General features: G+C 42.2%; 1 protein-coding gene across 1 annotated transcript in view; it reads right to left on the bottom strand.

Annotated features, from left to right (window-relative positions):
* Positions 1-22,069, bottom strand: part of fbxo10 (F-box protein 10) — a 218,558-nt gene that overhangs the window by 31,195 nt on the left and 165,294 nt on the right. Inside the window, exons 9-11 of the mRNA XM_034905711.2 lie at positions 4,540-4,850; positions 1,204-1,388; positions 776-959 (exon numbers count right to left, since the gene is read on the bottom strand). Of these exons, the coding sequence (XP_034761602.1) occupies positions 776-959; positions 1,204-1,388; positions 4,540-4,850 (680 nt within the window). The remainder of the gene's footprint in view (positions 1-775; positions 960-1,203; positions 1,389-4,539; positions 4,851-22,069) is intronic.

Raw genomic sequence — 22,069 nt, 5'->3', positions numbered from 1 at the left:
ATACAGTCCTCTATTATAACACCGTTGCCTATGAGCTTCTCTATAATATTTGTGAACAAAACGGCATTTCAAAAGAAAAATTGCCATTATGTTACCGATTCCATTTTTTCCTAATGACCTGCGAGTATACCAGATATTTTGAGTGGTCACATTAGGTGGATCTAGTCCGGTTCATGGATAAAGATAGAAAGCTGGCGGATTCAGGGGCACTGATACATTTAATGATCATATTTTGATGTGTTGTTTATAAAACATTACCCTTTTAAATGTCGCCTACGTGTTTTATTGCAGTCAGTGTTTTATTTAGTCAGTGCACTGGGGCAGCTGCTCAATCGGTGGCTTCCACTTTTAACAGGCGGTTTACAGTGAGAGATGGTGTTTTTAGATGCAGTTATTATACAACCAACTCAGTGATTTGCTATTTTAACAAAACAATGCAGCATACATTCACTGTTTTATTTAAATTGATCTGTTAATTTTATATAATCATTTAAATTTTTTTAACTATTGAAACTCAAAGTTAGTTTAGCAGTAAATCCAAGATGAACTTCTGGTTAAATAATGAGCTAATTTTTGCCCATTTAAGGCTTTTTTAATGGTAAAAAAAGAGAAAGTCTATTTGTTTCAGATATTTTTATTGGGTTAAAACTGATTGATAAAATCCATTTAGATTTATTTTCTGTTTAAATCTAAAAATACGTTTGACTACCATGCTAGTAGTAGTAGGTTTTTCAGTTTGTCCGACAGTACTCCCTCTGTACTACCTTTACAGTACCTAAAGAATAGAACAGAAGATACTGCCATTATGGCAACCTCCTTCAACTCTGGCAGCAATCCTTGTTGTCACGGATGCCGTCCTCTGGCTTGTCTGCATGGAGGATGCTCCTGTTGGCTGCCCTTCTATGTGTGGCCTTGCTGGAGGGTTTTCCAGTTTCCAGGTCACTTGAGACTTGCATGAGCTATAGTAAAAGACAGCATTTTTTTGTTACATTTAAATCTGTACCAGTCACAATTGCAGAAACCAATTTCCTTTAGGGACCACTGCATTTGTGGGAAGTTTTGCTTTATAACATCTGCTGGCTGTTTTTAAAAATGTATCAATTACCAGTATCTATTTAGGAATACAAAGCTATTCAGCAAAAAAAAAAAAAAAAAGTTTGATCTTAAATAGATTTAAATTATTTGAAAACCAGGATTTCTTACTTTTGACTATTGAAAGCCAGCAGCTCATTGTTTTGCACTATACACTTTTCGGCCATCGGCATCTTCTGGATGACTGTTTTGCTGGATTTCCCCTGGAAAATCAGATTGTCCTGCACCAGCCCTTTCACTTGATCAAGAACAGCAATCCCATAGTCATGATGTGACTGAATCCTGTTCTTCATTACCTGGAAAATAGGAAGAAGGATACCATTGCATTCTGAAATCAATCAAATCACAATTTTACCCCCATAACATTTGTAGTGCACTGTCCTGGTTTTCTGCTCATAACACAGCATGGAGTCTTCCATATCTCACAGCTGGTAGCATGACAATGTAACTGTTCACCCTCATTAAAACACTAAAGCGCAAAAACATTCAGCTGTATTCAGAATGAACACTTGTTTTAGTTCTCACTTAAGTAACTACATTAATTAACACTGTAAAATGGTGTTTGAATTAGGTGAGGTAGTGTATGATTAGTACCAGGTGAGTGTGGTTAAATTGAATAGAGGTTGATTTGCTATTTGATTGGTTTCCACACAGTTGATATTTTTTTTTCCCACCCAGTTGTTATATTAGTCAGGCAGGCTATTTGTGCGCCAGCATGAAGAGCCAGCCAACTGAAGAGCCTCACAACAAAAGAGCCGGGAGTTGATTTCATCTCTGCCTTTGCCTCCCACCTCTCTCTCGATTTACTTGCTCTCACTGAAACCTGGCTGTCCCCTGATAACACTGTAACTCCTGCCGCCCTGTCCTCTCTCTACGACCTGTCCCACACCCTGCGTCTCACTGGACGGGGAGGTGGGACTGGTCTTCTCCTCTCTCCCTCCTTACTCTTTTCTGTCCCCTCCAACCTCTCATCACTCTCTGTTAACACCTTTGAATTTCATGCTGTCCAACTAACCTCTCCCTGTCAACTCCTTCTAATTGTACTTTACTGTCCCCCTGGACCTCTCGCTCACTTTCTCAATGAACTCGACTATCTACTCTCCTCCCTCCACTCTCTGTCTACCCCAACTGTCCTGTTGGGTGACTTCAATATCCATCTCTCCAACCCCAGCCACTCTGCCGGATTCCTCCCTCTCCTTCACTCCTTCGACTTCTGTCTCTCTCCATCCCCCCTACCCACAAAACTGGCGTCAACTGGACCTCACCTTCTCCAGGGCCTGCTGCCCCTCCACCCTCTCTGTCACCCCCCTGGACCTCTCTGATCACTACTCATCTCTTTTTCTCTGTCTCTCCCCTCTCTCCCTGCTCCTCCTACCCCCACTGTCACCTCTCGCCGTAACCTCCGCTCTCTCTCCCCCTCTGTCCTTGCCTCCACCACTCTCTCTCACCTCCTTCTCCCAACTCTCTGTAGACTCTGTTACCTCCAGAGCTACCATCCTGTCTCCCTCTTACCCTTCCTCTCCAAAACCCTTGAGTGGGCTGTACACCACCAGCTCTCTGCTTTCCTGTCCAACCACTCTCTGCTCGACCCTCTCCAATCTGGCTTCCGCTCTGCTCACTCCACTGAAACCGCCCTCCTGTCTGTCACCAACTCACTAAACTCTGCCCGAGCTGCCTCTCTCAGCTCTGTCCTAATTCTCCTCGACCTCTCTGCTGCCTTTGACACTGTTGATCACTCTATTCTACTATCCTCTCTCGCTGACCTGGGAATCTCTGGCACTGTTCTGGCCTGGTTCTCCTCCTACCTCTCCAACCGCATTTACCAGGTAACCTGGCGTGGAGCAACCTCCACACCTCGTCCTCTCTCAACAGGAGTCCCCCAAGGGTCAGTCTTGGGTCCTCTCTTGTTCTCTCTCTACACCCGCTCCCTGGGCCCCCTCATCGCATCCTATGATTTCTCATACCATTTCTATGCAGATTTTCCTCTCCTTCAACCTCTGACTCCACCATCCCCTCCCGTATCTCTACCTGTCTGTCTGCTATCTCAAACCTCAAACTCACCTCAAACTCAACCTCTCTAAATCTGACCTCCTTTTCTTTCTCTCCTCCTCCTCCCCCTCCTCTGATCTCTCTATCTCCATTTCTCTGGAATCTACCACACTCTCTCCCTGACCACCTTCCGGCGCCTCCTCAAGACTCACCTTTTCAGACAGCACCTGTAGAACTCCTCTTTTCCCTCTGGACACTTATCACTCTTCCTTAAATGTGCTTTACTTGCTCTTATCTGCCCCCTATTTTACTGCATTTAATCCTGTACTTTAGAGTACTGTAATCTGTCACAAGTGTTATTTAATCTGTTGTATTTTGTATTTAATTATATCCTGATGTAACTATCACTGACACTGTTATCTGCTCTGTTATTGAATCGTATTTTGTTATATACTTGTACTTGCTAGAACCAAAGTCATTTTATTTATCTTGCTCTTAATTGCATTATTACTTTTACTGTGATTCTTGAAATGTATTTTTGTTTACGACTGTGCAAAACCAAAAGACACTCTTATACATAAGAAAGTTTAAAAAACGAGAGGAGGGCATTCAGCCCATCTTGCTCGTTTGGTTGTTAGTAGCTTATTGATCCCAGAATCTCATCAAACAGCTTCTTGAAGGATCCCAGGGTGTCGGCTTCAGCAACATTACTGGGGAGTTGGTTCCAGACCCGCACAATTCTCTGTGTAAAAAAGTGCCTCCTATTTTCTGTTCTGAATGCCCCTTTATCTAATCTCCATTTGTGACCCCTGGTCCTTGTTTATTTTTTCAGGTCGAAAAAGTCCCCTGGGTCGACATTGTCAATATCTTTTATAATTTTGAATGCTTGAATCAGATCACTGCGTAGTCTTCTTTGTTCAAGACTGAACAGATTCAATTCTTTGAGCCTGTCTGCATACAACATGCCTTTTAAACCCGGGATAATTCTTGTCGCTCTTCTTTGCACTCTTTCTAGAGCAGCAATATCTTTTTTGTAATGAGGTGACCAGAACTGAACACAACATTCTAGATGAGGTCTTACTAATGCATTTTAAAGTTTTAACATTACTTCCCTTAATTTAAATTCAACACTATACCATAGACAATATGGTCAACCATGCATATTAACTTATTATAAATCATATTTTAATTAAAAAAAACATCGTAAATGTGTCCATGGGGTTAGAACTGTGTTAGTTGGTAGTAATAAGAATGCTCTGAAATCTGGCATTTGATTGGCTGAATGTGACTTCCTGTTTTTATTTTTGTGGATAAATAAATGGCGTACATGTGAACTCATAGCTGAGCTCCTAGCATAGTTTTATTACCTGGAACTAGATTAATCTGAATCAAACTACAGACTAAACACCAATACAGAAAATCTAGTTTTATTACCTATGAGACTGAAGATATCCCTACCTTCATATCTGCAGTTTCTAGCAGCTTCAGGGCACACCCATGGTTTCCAATGATGTCATTTTCTAAGATGACTCCATCCCCCTTGGAGGTGATACCATGGCTATTGTTGTCATAGACACCATTGCCACGTAGTTCCACCCGACAGCCGGCTTCCACCAAGATCCCGCATATGGTGTTGAGGGTGACGCTGTTGTTTGAAATGCGGGTGAGCTGGCTGCTCTGGAACACAGTTATTCCATTCTCATGGTTGGCATGGATGGCATTACCCATGATGTTCAGTGCCTCGCTGCTTTTGATATACAGGCCAACAGCTGAAAATATAACAAAATACAAGGGGCCCAAAATTTAATATCCAACATAGAAACAGCTTGTGGTTTGAATGGTATAATTTACACCATTTGTTAGAAACAATTTAAATGTAATCTAATGACACAAACATCCACCTCCTAAGTTTTCTTACATTAATGGTCTCATTTCCTTTCACAAAAAATTATGCAAATTTCAAAGTTGTTTTTTACTAGTATTGTAACAAACAGAAAACATTTTGATAACATTTTAAAAATGTAGTACTTTTTTAAAAAAATGTAGTACTAGATGCGCAAAACAATTACATCCCAAAAGTAGACAAATCTAAATCTAAAACAAAATGGCCAAAATGGTTTAATTGATCAATTAAGAAAAATATTCAGCGAAAAAAGGCACTTTACAGAGCGTTTAAAAGGGACCAAAAACAAAGCACCCAGAAAGAGTACTTGGAACTGCAAACACAAGTCAAAAAGGAAGTTAGAAAGGCCAAGAGAGAGAGATACAAATCAATATTGCTAAGGGGGCTAAAACCAATTCCAAAATGTTTTTCCAATATTATAACAGCAAGAGAACATTCAAAGAGGAGGTTAAATGTCTAAGAGACACAAATGGCAAAATCATAGATGAAGAAAAAAAAATAGCAAATATATTAAATGATTACTTTTCACAGGTTTTTACAAAGGAGGACACGGACAACATGCCCCACATGTCGACCTGTTCCTATCCAATTTTAAATAACTTTAGCATAACAGAGGCAGAAGTGTTAAAGGGACTAGGAGCTCTTAAAATAAACCAATCCCCTGGGCCGGATGAGATCCTCCCAATAGTACTCAAAGAAATGAAAGAAGTTATTTACAAACCGCTAACCAAGATCATGCCACAGTCTCTTGAAACAGGGGTTGTACCGACAGACTGGAAAATAGCAAACGTAATACCGATCCACAAAAAGGGAGACAAAACCGAACCAGGTAACTACAGACCAATAAGCCTGATTTCTATTATACAGTGCCTTGCGAAAGTATTCGGCCCCCTTGAACTTTGCGACCTTTTGCCACATTTCAGGCTTCAAACATAAAGATATGAAACTGTAATTTTTTGTGAAGAATCAACAACAAGTGGGACACAATCATGAAGTGGAACGAAATTTATTGGATATTTCAAACTTTTTTAACACATAAAAAACTGAAAATTTGGCCGTGCAAAATTATTCAGCCCCTTTACTTTCAGTGCAGCAAACTCTCTCCAGAAGTTCAGTGAGGATCTCTGAATGATCCAATGTTGACCTAAATGACTAATGATGATAAATAGAATCCACCTGTGTGTAATCAAGTCTCCGTATAAATGCACCTGCACTGTGATAGTCTCAGAGGTCCGTTTAAAGCGCAGAGAGCATCATGAAGAACAAGGAACACACTACTGTTGTGGAGAAGTTTAAAGCCGGATTTGGATACAAAAAGATTTCCCAAGCTTTAAACATCCCAAGGAGCACTGTGCAAGCGATAATATTGAAATGGAAGGAGTATCAGACCACTGCAAATCTACCAAGACCTGGCCGTCCCTCTAAACTTTCAGCTCATACAAGGAGAAGACTGATCAGAGATGCAGCCAAGAGGCCCATGATCACTCTGGATGAACTGCAGAGATATACAGCTGAGGTGGGAGACTCTGTCCATAGGACAACAATCAGTCGTATACTGCACAAATCTGGCCTTTATGGAAGAGTGGCAAGAAGAAAGCCATTTCTTAAAGATATCCATAAAAAGTGTCGTTTACAGTTTGCCACAAGCCACCTGGGAGACACACCAAACATGTGGAAGAAGGTGCTCTGGTCAGATGAAACCAAAATCGAACTTTTTGGCAACAATGCAAAACGTTATGTTTGGCGTAAAAGCAACACAGCTCATCACCCTGAACACACCATCCCCACTGTCAAACATGGTGGTGGCAGCATCATGGTTTGGGCCTGCTTTTCTTCAGCAGGGACAGGGAAGATGGTTAAAATTGATGGGCAGATGGATGGAGCCAAATACAGGACCATTCTGGAAGAAAACCTGATGGAGTCTGCAAAAGACCTGAGACTGGGACGGAGATTTGTCTTCCAACAAGACAATGATCCAAAACATAAAGCAAAATCTACAATGGAATGGTTCACAAATAAACATATCCAGGTGTTAGAATGGCCAAGTCAAAGTCCAGACCTGAATCCAATCGAGAATCTGTGGAAAGAACTGAAAACTGCTGTTCACAAATGCTCTCCATCCAACCTCACTGAGCTCGAGCTGTTTTGCAAGGAGGAATGGGCAAAAATGTCAGTCTCTCGATGTGCAAAACTGATAGAGACATACCCCAAGCGACTTACAGCTGTAATCGCAGCAAAAGGTGGCGCTACAAAGTATTAACTTAAGGGGGCTGAATAATTTTGCACGCCCAATTTTTCAGTTTTTTATTTGATAAAAAAGTTTGAAATATCCAATACATTTTGTTCCACTTCATGATTGTGTCCCACTTGTTGTTGATTCTTCACAAAAAATTACAGTTTCATATATTTATGTTTGAAGCCTGAAATGTGGCAAAAGGTCGCAAAGTTCAAGGAGGCCGAATACTTTCGCAAGGCACTGTATGTAAACTTATGGAAACTATAATAAGATCCAAAATGGAAAATTACCTATATGGTAACAATATCCTGGGAGACAGTCAGCGTGGTTTTAGGAAAGGGAGATCGTATCTGACTAACCTGCTTGACTTTTTTGAGGATGCAACATTGACAGTGGATAATTGCAAAGCATACGACATGGTTTATTTAGATTTCCAGAAAGCTTTTGACAAAGTCCTGCATAAAAAATTAATTCTCAAACTGAACGCAGTAGGGATTCAAGGAAATGCATGCACATGGATTAGGGAGTGGTCAACATGAAGAAAACTGAAAGTACTGATTAGAGGAGAAACCTCAAAATGGAGTGAGGTAACCAGTGGAGTACCACAGGGATCAGTATTAGGTCCTCTGCTATTCCTAATCTACATTAATGATTTAGATTCTGGTATAGTAAGCAAACTCATTAAATTTGCAGATGACTCAAACATAGGAGGAGTGGCAAACACTGTTGCAGCAGCAAAGGTCATTCAAAATGATCTAGACAGCATTCAGAACTGGGAAGACACATGGCAAATGTCTTTTAATAGAGAAAGATGTAAAGTATTGCATGCAGGCAATAAAAATGTGCATTATAAATATCATATGGGAGATACTGAAATTGAAGAAGGGAACTATGAAAAAGACCTAGGAGTTTATGTTGACTCAGAAATGTCTTCATATAGACAATGTGGGGGAGGTATAAAAAAGGCGAACAAAGGCGTAATGTTAAAACTTTACAATGCATTAGTAAGACCTCATCTAGAATATTATGTTCAGTTCTGGTCACCTCGTTACAAAAAGGACACTGCTGTTCTAGAAAGAGTGCAAAGAAGAGCAATCAGAATTATCCTGGGTTTAAAAGGCATGTCGTATGCAGACAGGCTAAAAGAATTGAATCTATTCAGTCTTGAAGAAAGAAGACTACGTGGCGATCTGATTCAAACATTCAAAATCCTAAAAGGTATAGACAATGTCGACCCAGGGGACTTTTTTGACATGAAAAAAGAAACAAGACCAGGGGTCACAAATGGAGATTAGACTGGGCATTCAGAACAGAAAATAGGAGGCACTTTTTTACACAGAGAATTGTGAGGGTCTGGAACCAACTCCCCAATAATGTTGTTGAAGCTGACACCCTGGGATCCTTCAAGAAGCTGCTTGATGAGATTCTGGGATCAATAAGCTACTAACAACCAAACGAGCAAGATGGGCTGAATGGCCTCCTCTCGTTTGTAAACTTTCTTATGTTCTTATACATGCCAATCACTCAGCTTCCTATTCGCTCTTTATGTATCTATGTTGAATAAGTACAGAAATCGACGGCATAAAGTGATTTAACCCTTTAAATGCAAGGCTTTTTCAGCGAAGAAGCTGTGCAATTGGCATATGCAACATGTTTGCCCTCTGTTCTGCCCTGTTGGGCCAGGTTAAATACAGGTGTAGCTTGCAGAGGGGGTGCCCCTCGCCAAGTATCTGCAAAGAAATCAGTAGCCCGACGTAATTTAACCTGTTAAATGCAAGGCTACTTATTCAACGTAGATACATAAAGAGCGAATAAGATGCTGAGCGATTGGCATATGTGACATATTTACCCGCTGTTCCTCCCCAGTAAACCACGTTGGGCCGGGCTAAATACAAGTGGGGCTTGCAGAGGGGTTACCCCTTGTCATGTTTGTATGTAAATGGAATGTGTGTATAGTAAAAAAGTGCTCTATTCCTAAACAGCAGTGTTTATACCTCATTATACCTGGACTCTTGACCGGAAGGTTGTGGGTTCAATCCCGGGTGAGGGACACTGCTGTTGTACCCTTGAGCAAGGTATTTTACCTAGATTCAGTATAAACAACTGGATAAATTGGTAATTGTATGTAAACATAATGTGATATAATTGTGACAATTGTAATTGCCCTGGATAAGGGTGTCTGCTAAAAAATAAATAATAATAATTTAAATGCAATCTGCTGAACTATTTGCATTTGACTTGGTATTTGTATATTCTGAAATATAAGAATTTGCATTTGAATTTCAAATCATGGGAAAGCTTCAAAAATATTTCAATTTTAAACACTTTTCAATAATAATGCTCATAATAAAGTAGAGAGACTTTTCAGTATTGCTGGTAAAGTTGATTAACCTGAAAGATGCAAACTAAAGGACACTTTTGAGAACTTCGTGTTTATTAAACATAACAAACAAAACAAGTAAAAATAATAATTGTGCAATGCACACATATATAAATATATACATATATCTCATCATTTATATCAGTTTTTCACAAACCTGGTCCTGCAGGCCCACGGTGTCTGCTGTTTGTGTTCAAACTGAGTTCTCAATTATTAAATTGAGCCCCCAATTGAACTAACAATTAGTGACTTAATGCAATGTTAGAAATAACTTGAAATATCCAACTCTTTTGGCTGCATTCACAAACCCTGATCAGCACTAATATTGGACTACTTTACCTGAGTTAACATTAGGTAGTCCTAGATTAGTGTTAATTGAGGCCTGTGCAGCCAGCCATTTCTACAAATAATTCAGATGCTCTGATTAGACATTTTATTCATTCAACTGAGGGTTCAATTCGTAATTTAAAGCTCAGTTGGAACACAAATCAGCAAACACTGGGTCCTCAGGACCAATATTGGGAAACACTGTTTTATGTAACTTGCTTCCTATATTGGTACATACCTGTTAATTATTTTGAACTATGTGATAACTGTGTTTATGTTGTTATTATATAAACTGCTTTCCTTGTATGTCACCTTGGATAAAGGCCTCTGCCAAATTCATGTTAATAAATTAACATTTGTTGTATGGGAAAGTATTTGAAGTCCATTTAGCATTTGTCACATATTTGAATTTGTATTTAGTTTGGTAGTAAATGTATCACATTTGCATTTGTATTAAGTATATTCTCAAGAACATTGACATTGCCACTGGTCTGATCAATTTCCTACTATCTGGAAAACACAAGTATACTCAAAACCATAACCATTAAATTTAACAATGGAGTCACCCATACCTTTCAACATTATGCTCAAAGTTTGAAATCATGGATAAAGTCTACATTATTCGAGAGCAGTTCCCAGTCATTGGTGCTTATGCAATCACCATTCACAAATGTCAGGGGATGACTCTACAAACAGTTATGATGGATCGTGGTAAATCCATTTTCTCCTATGGACAAAGTTTCGTTGCACTTTCCGCAGCTACTTCCTTAAGCGGTATCCACCTTATCAACTTTGACCCCAACTGCATCTACGCATGTCAAACTGCAGTTAAAGAGTACCATTGGCTCAGAGGGATTTATTGTCCGAAGTTGAAAAGCTTGAAGGAGACTAATACGCACAAGGGACACAAGGTAAAAGATCGTGCGCATTTCATTCACCGAGCCATCATTAATGTTCAGGACCAGCAAAAGCCTCAGTCTTCTAAGAGAACATTGCACTTACACATCCATTCAGAGGCTTGAGCAACCCCTATTCCACCTCATGCTATGCAAATGCAACATTGCAGTGCCTTCTTCACTTGCAACCTCTGAAGGATTCATTAAAACACAGTCAACAAGAGGCTATCAGGAGCTTTGTTCACAAATAGGATCACTTGCCATCCACTACTCTGGATATTTGTCACTTCTTAGGAGAACCTTTCAATAGAGGTGAGCAGCAACATGTTGCTGAGTTTCTCACCAAATTGTCTGAAATGTGTCCTGAAGTATCTCACATGGTTTCAGTCACAATAAGTCATGACATTCTATGTACTACATGTAACTACTGCTCATCAAACCGAGAGGTGTTGTATATTTATCCTCAACATGTACCTGCTGGTACAGATTCCATGTGTTTGGAAGAACTCATTTATAGAAATGACAAATGGGCAATGATTTCTGGTAGCAAATGTAGGCAATGCAAAATTTCTCCAATCATGAAATGTGAACTTATTCAATCAGCAGGGAGACTGATTGCAGTCCAACTTATGCTTTGGGAAACCAAACCAGACGGGACCGTTACAAAGTGACACAATGCTAAGTTTACTGCTGTGCAGAAGAGCACAATTACTGTGGATAACAGGAATTACCAATTAGATTCCATTATCATAAATCAAGGACAGGATGTTACTTCAGGACACTATGTGTCTGTTCTTGCTGTGGGTGCTACTGGAAAATGGGTGCATGCAAATGATGCACTTATTGAAGTCAAACCATGGTCAAGAAATGCAAACAACAAAATGTATATGGCCTTTTATGAAGAGATCTAATGCTTTACAATGCCTTAGCCTAAGTTCTTAACACCACTATATCAAGGAGAATAAAGTTTTTTTCCAGCATTAAAATGTGTTAGTATACTACCCTTTAGCACGGACATACATAGGTACCTTTTGAACCATTTATAACACTGTAGTTTTGTACCTACGTAAATATCTACCAAAATAGACATATTGTTTTCACCTCTCATGCAACTATAAGAATACATTGTTTACACTTTCAATACTGTCCAAAAGTACCTTCTACCATTATTTTACTTTCAAATCTTTTCTCATTTCTCTTATATTACTCTACTTATTACTCTCTTGTAATGTCTGTCTGTCTATTTACCATACACATTCTCAAATATCTTTCCCTCGCTTTATTCATTATTTGATGAAGTAAAAAAAGAAGTGATATCTATAACAAAAACATTGTCAATGTAAATAAAACAAGTTAGAAAAATGCAACAGCCGTTTAAAGGGGTGATATCAAACACAAAAGTCCAAGTTAGGAGAAGCAATTAGGCCAATCTTGTCAAGCATCAAGCAAATAGGCACAATTGGAAAGGTGCTAGGGCCCAAGATTCACACAATTCTTGCTTCTAACTTGGCGCCTTTTTTTGATCGCTTCGCTTCACAATCACCTCCCGAGGGTCCGCTGCCGCTGTCAGCTCCTGAGGGACCACTGCGGCCCTGTCGTGCACCGCCCGGGGATGCCAATTCGCTACCGCCCGGGGATGCCAGTTCGCCACCGTCCGGGGATGCCAGTTCGCCGCCGTCCGGGGATGCCAGTTCGCCATCGCCCGGGGATGCCTGTTCGCCATCGCCTGGGGATGCCTGCCATGCACCGCCCAAGGATGCCTGCCTCGCACTGCCCAAGGATGCCTGCCTCGCACCACCCAAGGATGCCTGTCTCGCACCGCCCAAGGATGCCTGCCTCACACTGCCCAAGGATGCCTGCCTCTCTCAGCTCAGGGATGCCACGCCTGCTCCGCTCAGGAATGCCACGCCTGGATTGCCTGGGGTTGCCTGCTGCTCCTCATCGCCTGGGGCTGCCTGCTGCTCCGCATCGCCTGGGGCTGCCTGTTGCTCCGCATTGCCTGGGGCTGCCTGTTGCTCCGCATTGCCTGGGGCTGCCTGTTGCTCCACACCAGTTACAGGGTACGAGAGAGAAGTGGAGCTCCTGCTGCCGCCTCCATGGCCAGGGGCTCCCCTCCCGAGTTCGCCTCCCGAGGGTCCGTTGCTGCAGCCATCGCCTCCCGAGGGTCTGCTGCTGCTGCTGTCACCTCCCGAGGGTCCACTGCTGCTGCTGTCGCCTCCCGAGGGTCAGCTGCTGCTGCTGTCGCCTCCCGAGGGTCTGCTATTGCTGCTGCCGTCGCCTCCCGAGGGTCCGCTGCTGCTGCAATCGCCTGGGGTTATCGAGGGTCCTGCTTCGCCTGGGGTCGCTACCAGTCCTGCCATGCGGCAGGAAATAAGGTGGCTGGAGCCCCATGAAGGGGAGCTGCCGGCCATGAAGAAAGGGGGGGAGGTCAGGAGACCCCCCGGAAGAGGGAGCTGTTAGCCACAAAGAAGTAGGGGGTGGAGGACATTCCCCCTCTTCCGGGACTTTGAGACTGAGGGGGGAGGTGGCCGTTGGGGCCAAGTGTGCGTTGCACAAGGGGGGGATATGTAATAGGGCGAGGTGCTCTGTACATTGATTTGTTTATTTATTTTTTGAATGGAAAAACAGAGTCTCCTCCTCCTCCCCTGTGCAGATTATTGTTTTGTGTTTGTTTATATTATGATTTATGTATTTACGGCGTAGCTGTGTTTTGTTTTAAAAATACCTTGTGGGAATGCATGACTGTCAGCTGGTGATTATTGAATTAACTGGCAGTCACACATAGTAATGCTACCTGTGCAGACTGTGGCCGAGGGGTAATGAGAGAATTGATAGCCAGTTAACTCCTCGGCCAGGATATAAATGACCTGCTGTTTTAACTGCAGGGAGCGGAGAGAGCAAGCGAGGAGCAAGTGAAAACGAAACTAAAAGAAAAAATATACAGGAACAGTGAAGGCTACAGCCCAGCCTGACCCGTGTTATTTACTATTTTGTGTTCGAGATTTGTTTCTGTTTGAACCTTTTATTTTGCTCTGTGAGCACAGTTTTTCTGTTTGAACTTTTTATTTATTTTGGTATTATTTAAAAATAAAACAAATTAAATCTGCAGTATTGGTGTCGGTTTGTTTAATTCCTGCTTCTGACCTGACGTCACCGCCCCAGCCACCCTGTCACAAACACATTGACAATGCTACTCCATCCTGCCCTGAATAAAATACCAGGCTTCCAAAGAGCACCCGTGTTGGAGGTTAATGACAAAAGGAGAAGGGCAGAATTGAAACTAGCGTTTCTAGTGGCAAATCACACCGCCATTTCCACTGTGGATTGCTTGTCTTAGATCGTCAAAGACATTGTAAATGACACAGACTGCACCAAATCTCAAAGACATCCAGCAGCACAAAAATTCAATCCTGGGGCCATGCTTTTATATTTTATTTTTTTAAGGTTTTTTCAGGAAGTTGTAGGCAGGTTTTTGTAAAAGTATTTGGGAGCCCTGGTCAGCTGTCCTTCATTTCAAATGCTAGTTGCAGATACACATGGTTGAAAGGTCATTGCTATCTACAGGGTATTTGCGTCCCCTAACAAGCAATATTTATTGGCAGAACGCTAATACAGGAACAGATGTTCACTGCACTTTATCTTTTACTCTTCACCTTCCTTGTTTACAACTCACTCTGTATGTAAGCTGCACTCAATCAATAAACTTTAGTCACACACTCTGTATGCACATTCATTCCCATTCTTGTCTCAGTACACTCCATAATCTAACAGTGATTTTTTTGTTTGTTTGTTTTACAGTTTACTATTACTATTCCACTTCTTCAAATAATTACTCCTCTCCTGTAACTTCTATCTTTCCTTAAGGTTTGTTTAAATGCTTGATGTTCATTTTGGTCCACTTCTGTTATTGAAAATGATTTGAATGGATTTATGCTTGCCCACACAAAGTGAGGTGTAGCCCCCCTCAAATTTGCCATGCCACAGTTACTGATTGACTTGCTTTCATTACTTCACTTGCATGCTCGTTGCGCAGTCATTTTAGAAAACAAAGATGGTGCAAGCAGGTGTCAATTTTAGGCAAAAAGAAAGGAAATTAGATGGCCATTTTAATCCATTTGTATTTAATAGTTTTAATAAAATTAAGATTATAAATATATTTGCTTTGTATTTGTATTATCATTATCATATTTGACATCATATCATTGTAAGTGGTTAACCCCCCCCCCCCCCCCCCACAAAATACGCACACCATGAGCACCCTGTGGCCCCCCAACATTTGGACATTGCCTTATCTGACCCTCCAGGGAATGTAATTGAATACCCCTGCCGTACTATGACTTGATTTGAGAATGTTCAGAAGCAAGTACTCAAAAAGCACATAATGTTGTTAAGTATGTGTTACAATTACGGGACCACCTGGAATTGGTTGGCTGAGTAGCGACTGAAAATTAAAAAGCGGCGCAGCATTCACAACAAGTGCAGTATAATAAGTCTGCACGACTGTGAGTGTTCAAATCAGGTGACCGAGTACTATTACTTCTCCCCACTGCTGGGGCCTTTTGAGGTAATCTGATTGATAGGGAAAGTTAAATATGCGATCAAATTGTCGGACATACGAAAGGAGACTCAAATATTTCATGTAAATTTATTGAAAGCCTGGAAAAAACAGGAAGCACTTTGTGTCCCCTATCTCATCGGATATTACCATCGCAGCAGTGGTGGCTCCGGTCGGGGAGAATTTAACCCCTGCACAGATAGATGATCTTTTCCAGTTGTTACAACACTTCGATGGGGTTTTCCGGACCGACCGGGAAAAACTGACCTCATTGAACATAAAATACAAACTCAGCCAAGGTCGAGGGTGAGAGGGCGAGCGTCTCAGATTCCAGAAAGCCGACGGGAGGGTGTTCGCAGGGAGGTGGAGGCAATGCTCGAGCTTGGAGTAACTGAGCTGTCACAGACTGAACATTACTTACCTGCATTATTTTTTATTTTAAATAAATGTGTAAGATTTATGCTTTTGTAATATATATATATATATATATATATATTTAAGTCTTAAAAGTAAGTGCTTTTTTCTGGCTGGTTTAAAAACACAGTTTGGCTACTTTTTGGCCGTGATACCAGCGATTAAAATGTAAGGGACATATATCAAAATCTTGCCCAGCAAAGTGCTCTCTTTCTCGGATAAACCTTCGAGGACAGGAAATACAAAGTAAATACAAAGAAACCAGTGCCACATTATGGAAGATGGGAAGCTGAGGAACAAAATGAGGAGTGTCTTGTTTACATAACTTTAACAGGGGCCGTGATACCAGCAAGTAAAAGGTAAGGGAGGTCCCTTGAACAGCTACCCAGGAAAACACTGTCAGCCCCAGCGGCGGCTGTCCAAATTCTTTTTTGTGAGAATGACAGAACCTCGTGAAAAAAGATCCTTCTCATGACAAATAAATGAAATTCCAATTAATTTTTTGTCAGAATATTTTGTTTCGTCTGAGTACTTCTTTCGTGAGAAGGATTGTTTGTTAGTGAGACGAAAATTTATACTGGCCAACTAAAGACGTGGTTCGGCACTGGCTTAGGTCCGTCCGAAAGGCAGTGTAAACTCACCTGACTTTAGGACGGCTCACGCACAACGTAAGTGCCGCTTGGCTCCTCCCCCACGGAATCTAAACAAGAAGAAGCTGCAGTGCCGTTGCAGCGTCACAAAAAGAGAACAACGACTTGAGACACAAGCGTCTTGAATATTTGAATTTATTAACTGTTTGTATTGGTAAATATCTACGTTTTATTATTAAGTTGTCGTCAAAAGTGTACATACCCCAAATATCCATACATTGGGTTATGTAAAACTTTTGCTTTGTTAAACAGGTGCAGATGCCGGTGGACGTCAAAGAAACAAAAGCGTAATATTCGAGTATATTGGTGAGAATTATTCTTTAATAAAATGCAATCAAAAATCATTTTATACAAAAACTACACTGGATTGTGTTTTTCCCAGTTATTTTATTGTTAAACCACTTAGTTATTGGTTTAGTTTCAAACACACGTCTTTTTGATGTTTGTTTTTATTGTTATTTAAGTAAATATTTTGATTGTACCAATGATCAGCTTAAAAACACAGAATAGTTTTTATTTTACACATTTTTTTTTTTTTAAAACAATGTCTGACAACTGCAGCGTGAACTGGGGAGAGCAAGAAAACAGAGCTCTCATAGCACTGTGGGGCAAAACTCAAATCCAGAGTATACTAAGCAGAAACACACGAAATACATACATATACCGAGAAATAGTGGCAGGTTTGGTGAACCGAGGATTTGAAAGGACCCCCGACCAATGCAGGAAGTTCATCAACTCCTTCAACAAATTTATATGAAAACTAAAGACCTTAACAAAGTCAGTGGGAGTCGATGACACACGTTGGTTCTATGAACTAGATGCCATCCTTGGATGCCAACCTCAAAACCTGCTTTCATCGGCTTCTTTTAGCGAAACAGAAGTCAACAGTCCAGCTGCACCTGATCATCTGTTTTGGAGGAGGAAACTGATATTGCGGGATCACCTTCTCATAAGTACAGTGTTTCTATAATGTCGAGTAACACAGGACAATAGGTACAACACTTTCAGATCTTACTGTGCTAACAACATAAACTCCTAGATCTTTTTCATAGTTCCCTTCTTCAATTTCAGTATCTCCCTGTAACAGGGCGAGGTGCCCTGTACATTGATTTGTTTATTTTATTTTAGAACAGGGTTTCCCCCTCCACCTGGGTTATTTTGTATTTGTTTGTTTGTTTGTTTGTTTATGTATGTATTGTGTTATTTAGTGACGGCGAAGAGCCGTGTGTTTTTGTTTTATGAAACCTTGTGGTAATGTGTGGCTGTCGGCTAGTGCGTTGTTAATCTAGCCGGCAGTCACACATAATTAATAAACTCGTGCAGATTGTGGCCGAGGGGTAATAGGATAATTACCAGCTAGTTAAACCCCTGGGCCATGGTATATAAGCCTGCAGCTATCTGTGCTCGTGGTGGATGTACGAGAGGAGCATAGAGAGCGAGGAGAGAGAAAAAACAAAATGTTAAGTAACACAGGAACAGTGACAGCAGTTGCCCAGCCTGACCTGTGTTGTATTATTTTGTGTTCGTGATTGGTTTTCGTTTAACTATTTATTTTGCTCTGTGAGCACAGTGTGTTTTTGTTTAAACCTTTTATTTATTTTTGTTATTTGTAAATAAAACGGCGGCCAGCCACGTCTTACTTTAACTGCTGGTGTCAGTGATTTACCTTCCTGCTTCTGCCGTGACGTCACCGCCCAGTCATCCTGTCACACTCCCATATGATATTTATAATGCACATTTGTATTGCCTGCATGCAATACTTTACACTTTTCTCTATTAAATTTCATTTGCCATGTGTCTGCCCAATTCTGAATGCTGTCTAGATCATTTTGAATGACCTTTGCTGCTTCAACAGTGTTTGCCACTCCTCCTATTTTTGTGTTGTCTGCAAATTTAACGAGTTTGCTTACTATACCAGAATCTAAATCATTAATGTAGATTAGGAATAGCAGAGGACCTAATACTGATCCCTGTGGTACACCACTGGTTACCTCGTTCCATTTTGAGGTTTGTCCTCTAATCAGTACTTTCTGTTTTCTCCCTGTTAACCACTCCCTAATCCATGTGCATGCATTTCCTTGAATCCCTACTGCGTTCAGTTTGAGAATTAATCTTTTATGCAGGACTTTGTCAAAAGCTTTCTGGAAATCTAAATAAACCATGTTGTATGCTTTGCAATTATCCATTTTCAATGTTGCATCCGCAAAAAAGTCAAGCAGGTTAGTTAGACACGATCTCCCTTTCCTAAAACCATGCTGACTGTCTCCCAGGATATTGTTACCATATAGGTAATTTTCCATTTTAGATCTTATTATAGTTTCCATAAGTTTACTTATAATAGAAGTCAGGCTTATTGGTCTGTAGTTACCTGGTTCGGTTTTGTCTCCCTTTTTGTGGATCGGTATTACGTTTGCTATTGTGAGGATCTCATCCGGCCCAGGGCTGAAGAGACCCCCATGTGCGACGCCTGTGGCGAGTTCGGGCATGACAGGGAGGACTGCCCCTATGGAGATTCTCAGTATGAGGAGGCCTGGAACCATGGCCTGGTGGGGGATGCGGCAGAGTGGTTCTGGGCGAGAGACCAGACCCAGCCAACACCCAAGAGGGAGGAGCCCGAACAGCCACAGCCCAAGCTGGCACCCGCAGGGGAAGAGTGTCTGCTGGCTCCACCACAGCTAACAGAGGAGATCAGCTGGGAGGCCTTCCTCTGCCCTGTAGAGGCGTCCTGCTAGTGCCCCATCTGCGGAGAGCGGGGGCATTCCCCATTCAACTACCCCCTCCTACCAGAAGGGTGCTTGCTGCACCCAGTCCCACCAGCAGAGGGAGAGTGCCTGCTGGTTCCACCTCCGACGACAGGAGCAGAGCAGCAGGAGCTGCCTCTGTCTCCACCACTGCCACCAGCAGAGGGAGAGTGCCTGCTGGTCCCGTCTCCACCAGCAGATGGAGCATGTCTGCTGCTTCCCCCTTCGCAGCCAGAAGGGGAGGAGCCCCTGCCGCCTTCACCGCCAGAAGGGGAGGAGCTCCTGCCACCTTCGCTGCCAGAAGGGGAGGAGCCCCGGCCGCCTTCGGTGCCAGAAGGGGAGGAGCCCCGGCTGCCTTCGCTGCCAGAAGGGGAGGAGCCCCGGCCGCCTTCGCCGCAAGAAGGGGAGGAGCTCCGGCCGCCTTTGCCATTAAGAGGAGAGGAGTAGGAGCTACCTCTGCCTCCATCCCTACCATTGGCAGAAGTGGGGCTCCTGTTTACACCTTCATGGCCAGGGGCTCCCCTCCCCTCGTCGCCTCCCGAGGGTCTGCTGCCGCCGTCGCCTCCCGAGGGTCCGCTGCCGCCGTCGCCTCCTGAGGGAATGCTGCTGCCCTGTCATGCATCGCTTGGGGATGCCAGTTCGCCATCGCCTGGGGATGCCAGATCGCCATCGCCCGGGGATGCCAGTTCGCCATCGCCCGGGGATGCCAGTTTGCCATCACTCAGGGATGCCTGAGTACAGCAGCAGTGTCCCCACCTGGGATTGAACCCACGACCCTCCGGTCAAGAGTCCAGAGCCCTAACCACTACTCCACACTGCTTCCCCTGCACACTGCATTTAAAGTGTCTCGCTGTTGCTCACATAAGTTGTGGAGGGTACAGCAGGCACCAATTACAGTTGGCATGAAAGGAATGTCAGTGTCGCAGTAAGCATCTCAAACGTGCTTTCAGTCTGCCGAACTTATGCACGACCACCAGCCTTGTGTGTAATTAAAATGGGCTCTTTCAGTGCCAAGACGGATAAGGTTTTATCATCCAAGGCAGCAGTGGGTAAGCTGGATCCCCAATTAAATGTACTGGAACATCTACGCCATTTATAATTTGATTTTCCTGCCTTGAGAAAAGCTGCCCCTGTAAGCCTTTCTGAAACAGAGGCGAGTTAAAGAAAATACACGCATCATGTACCTTATCCGGAAAACCAACAAATATGTCCCAAAAGCAGTAATTGTGCACAACTATAGAATGATACCCCTTTCTGTTGTAGTGGTTTGCGGCATTTTCTGATGGTGCAAGAATGGGAATGTGGGTGCCATCAATTGCCCCTCCAACTTGTGGGTACCCATACCGATCTTAAAATATTTTGCAGAGCCAGTCCTTGAGGTATGCAAATCAGTTTTGGCAGCAGGATTTCAACAATAACGGTACAAACTTCTCTAACTGTGATGCACACCTTTGCACGAGATACACCAAATAGATGTCCAATAATGCGATAATCACAAGCAGTTCCGAGACATCACAAAGTCATGGCCAACATTCTAGGTACAGAGACTGCTCGACAAAGGTTGGTGTCTTTTCTCATAATTGCAGGAGTTAGCATCATGATCAAACAGCAAATGTTCTTCGCCTAATTCAAAAGTTTTCCAGAAATTCTTCAGAACGGAAGGTTTTGCATACTACGTCCCAAAAAAACAAATGTTCTTGTGCATGTCCACACAGATCAATGTTAACCCAGATTTCAATATTTTGACCCATTTTTCTCGTAGACTGTAAGATAAGTATATATTTTTTAAGATAAGTCCCCGCAATATGAACACGACACTACTGTTTGTTTGTAATTCCACTCTGCCTCTTCCAACTTTGTGGTTTGGGGAGGGGAAAACTCGTCATCCCTTCAGTGGTCGTTATGACGTCACAGAGCATGTATTGTAATTTAGATGGTATGTGTGTGCATTCGGACCTAAGTCGACTCAGGGCACAACCGCAGTGTAAACGCTACAGGAAAAATGATAAGAATCTCCGTGAACAGTCAGACCTGAGTCAGTTTAGGTCTTAGGTGGCAATGTAAAAGCAGTTTCAATTGAATTGTATTGTTTTTAACTGTAAACTAGATGGCTGCCTCACAAACAAAGATTTGTTCTAACGAAAGTTAAATGTTTGTTTAATGCATTTTCTGCTCCCATTTTCCACCTGGTGGCAGGACTAATGAAGTGCAGCTGATTTAATGTAGTCAGAAAAAAACAGGATTGCAAAGCTGCTCAGAACCCAAAAATTCAATATATCCATGTAACCAGTGAAAGGCACTATTCTGGGCCAGTTCCTTTATACCCTGAAATTCAGACACAAATTCGAAACCGTTTGGGTGTTTGTGACAGAGAGAGGTATTTAAACTGTAAATCTCCCTCCCAACCAGAAAGGGTGCTTTGTAAGGGTGGTGGTAAGCTTTCCCCTAGACAGGCTAACTCGCTGGTAGGTGGAAACTGGAAGTCGGCCATCTTGGGGGAAAGCGTGTAGCTGCAAGTACACTGAGTGATCTACCTTGGAGCTACCTGATCGCGGGGAGTTCTGGTAGTACAAAGGGGACGCAGCTATGTGAATACAGCCCTTACTGCTGATGTGCTAACCGCACTATAAAACACAGAAGGACAACGAGCACTTTTCCGAGGGATACAACATTTAATTGTGATTGTTTGATTTATTATTTGGGGAATGAAACCCACCGTGTTCTGCACCCAATACCATTGCTGGTAACTGGTTGCCTTATTATTTTTTTATAAAATAAACACAGGTCATTTGGGGAAGAACTAGACATAAAAAAAAACTGCAAAAAAAAAAAACCCAAAAACAATTTAGTGTTATTTTCACTATCCGACCTTGGACTCCACACATC

The sequence above is a fragment of the Acipenser ruthenus genome, chromosome 2, assembly GCF_902713425.1.
Source record: "Acipenser ruthenus chromosome 2, fAciRut3.2 maternal haplotype, whole genome shotgun sequence".
Lineage (NCBI taxonomy): Eukaryota > Metazoa > Chordata > Actinopteri > Acipenseriformes > Acipenseridae > Acipenser > Acipenser ruthenus.
Note: the sequence above shows the minus strand (reverse complement) of the source record. Positions and strands in the feature narration are given on the sequence as shown.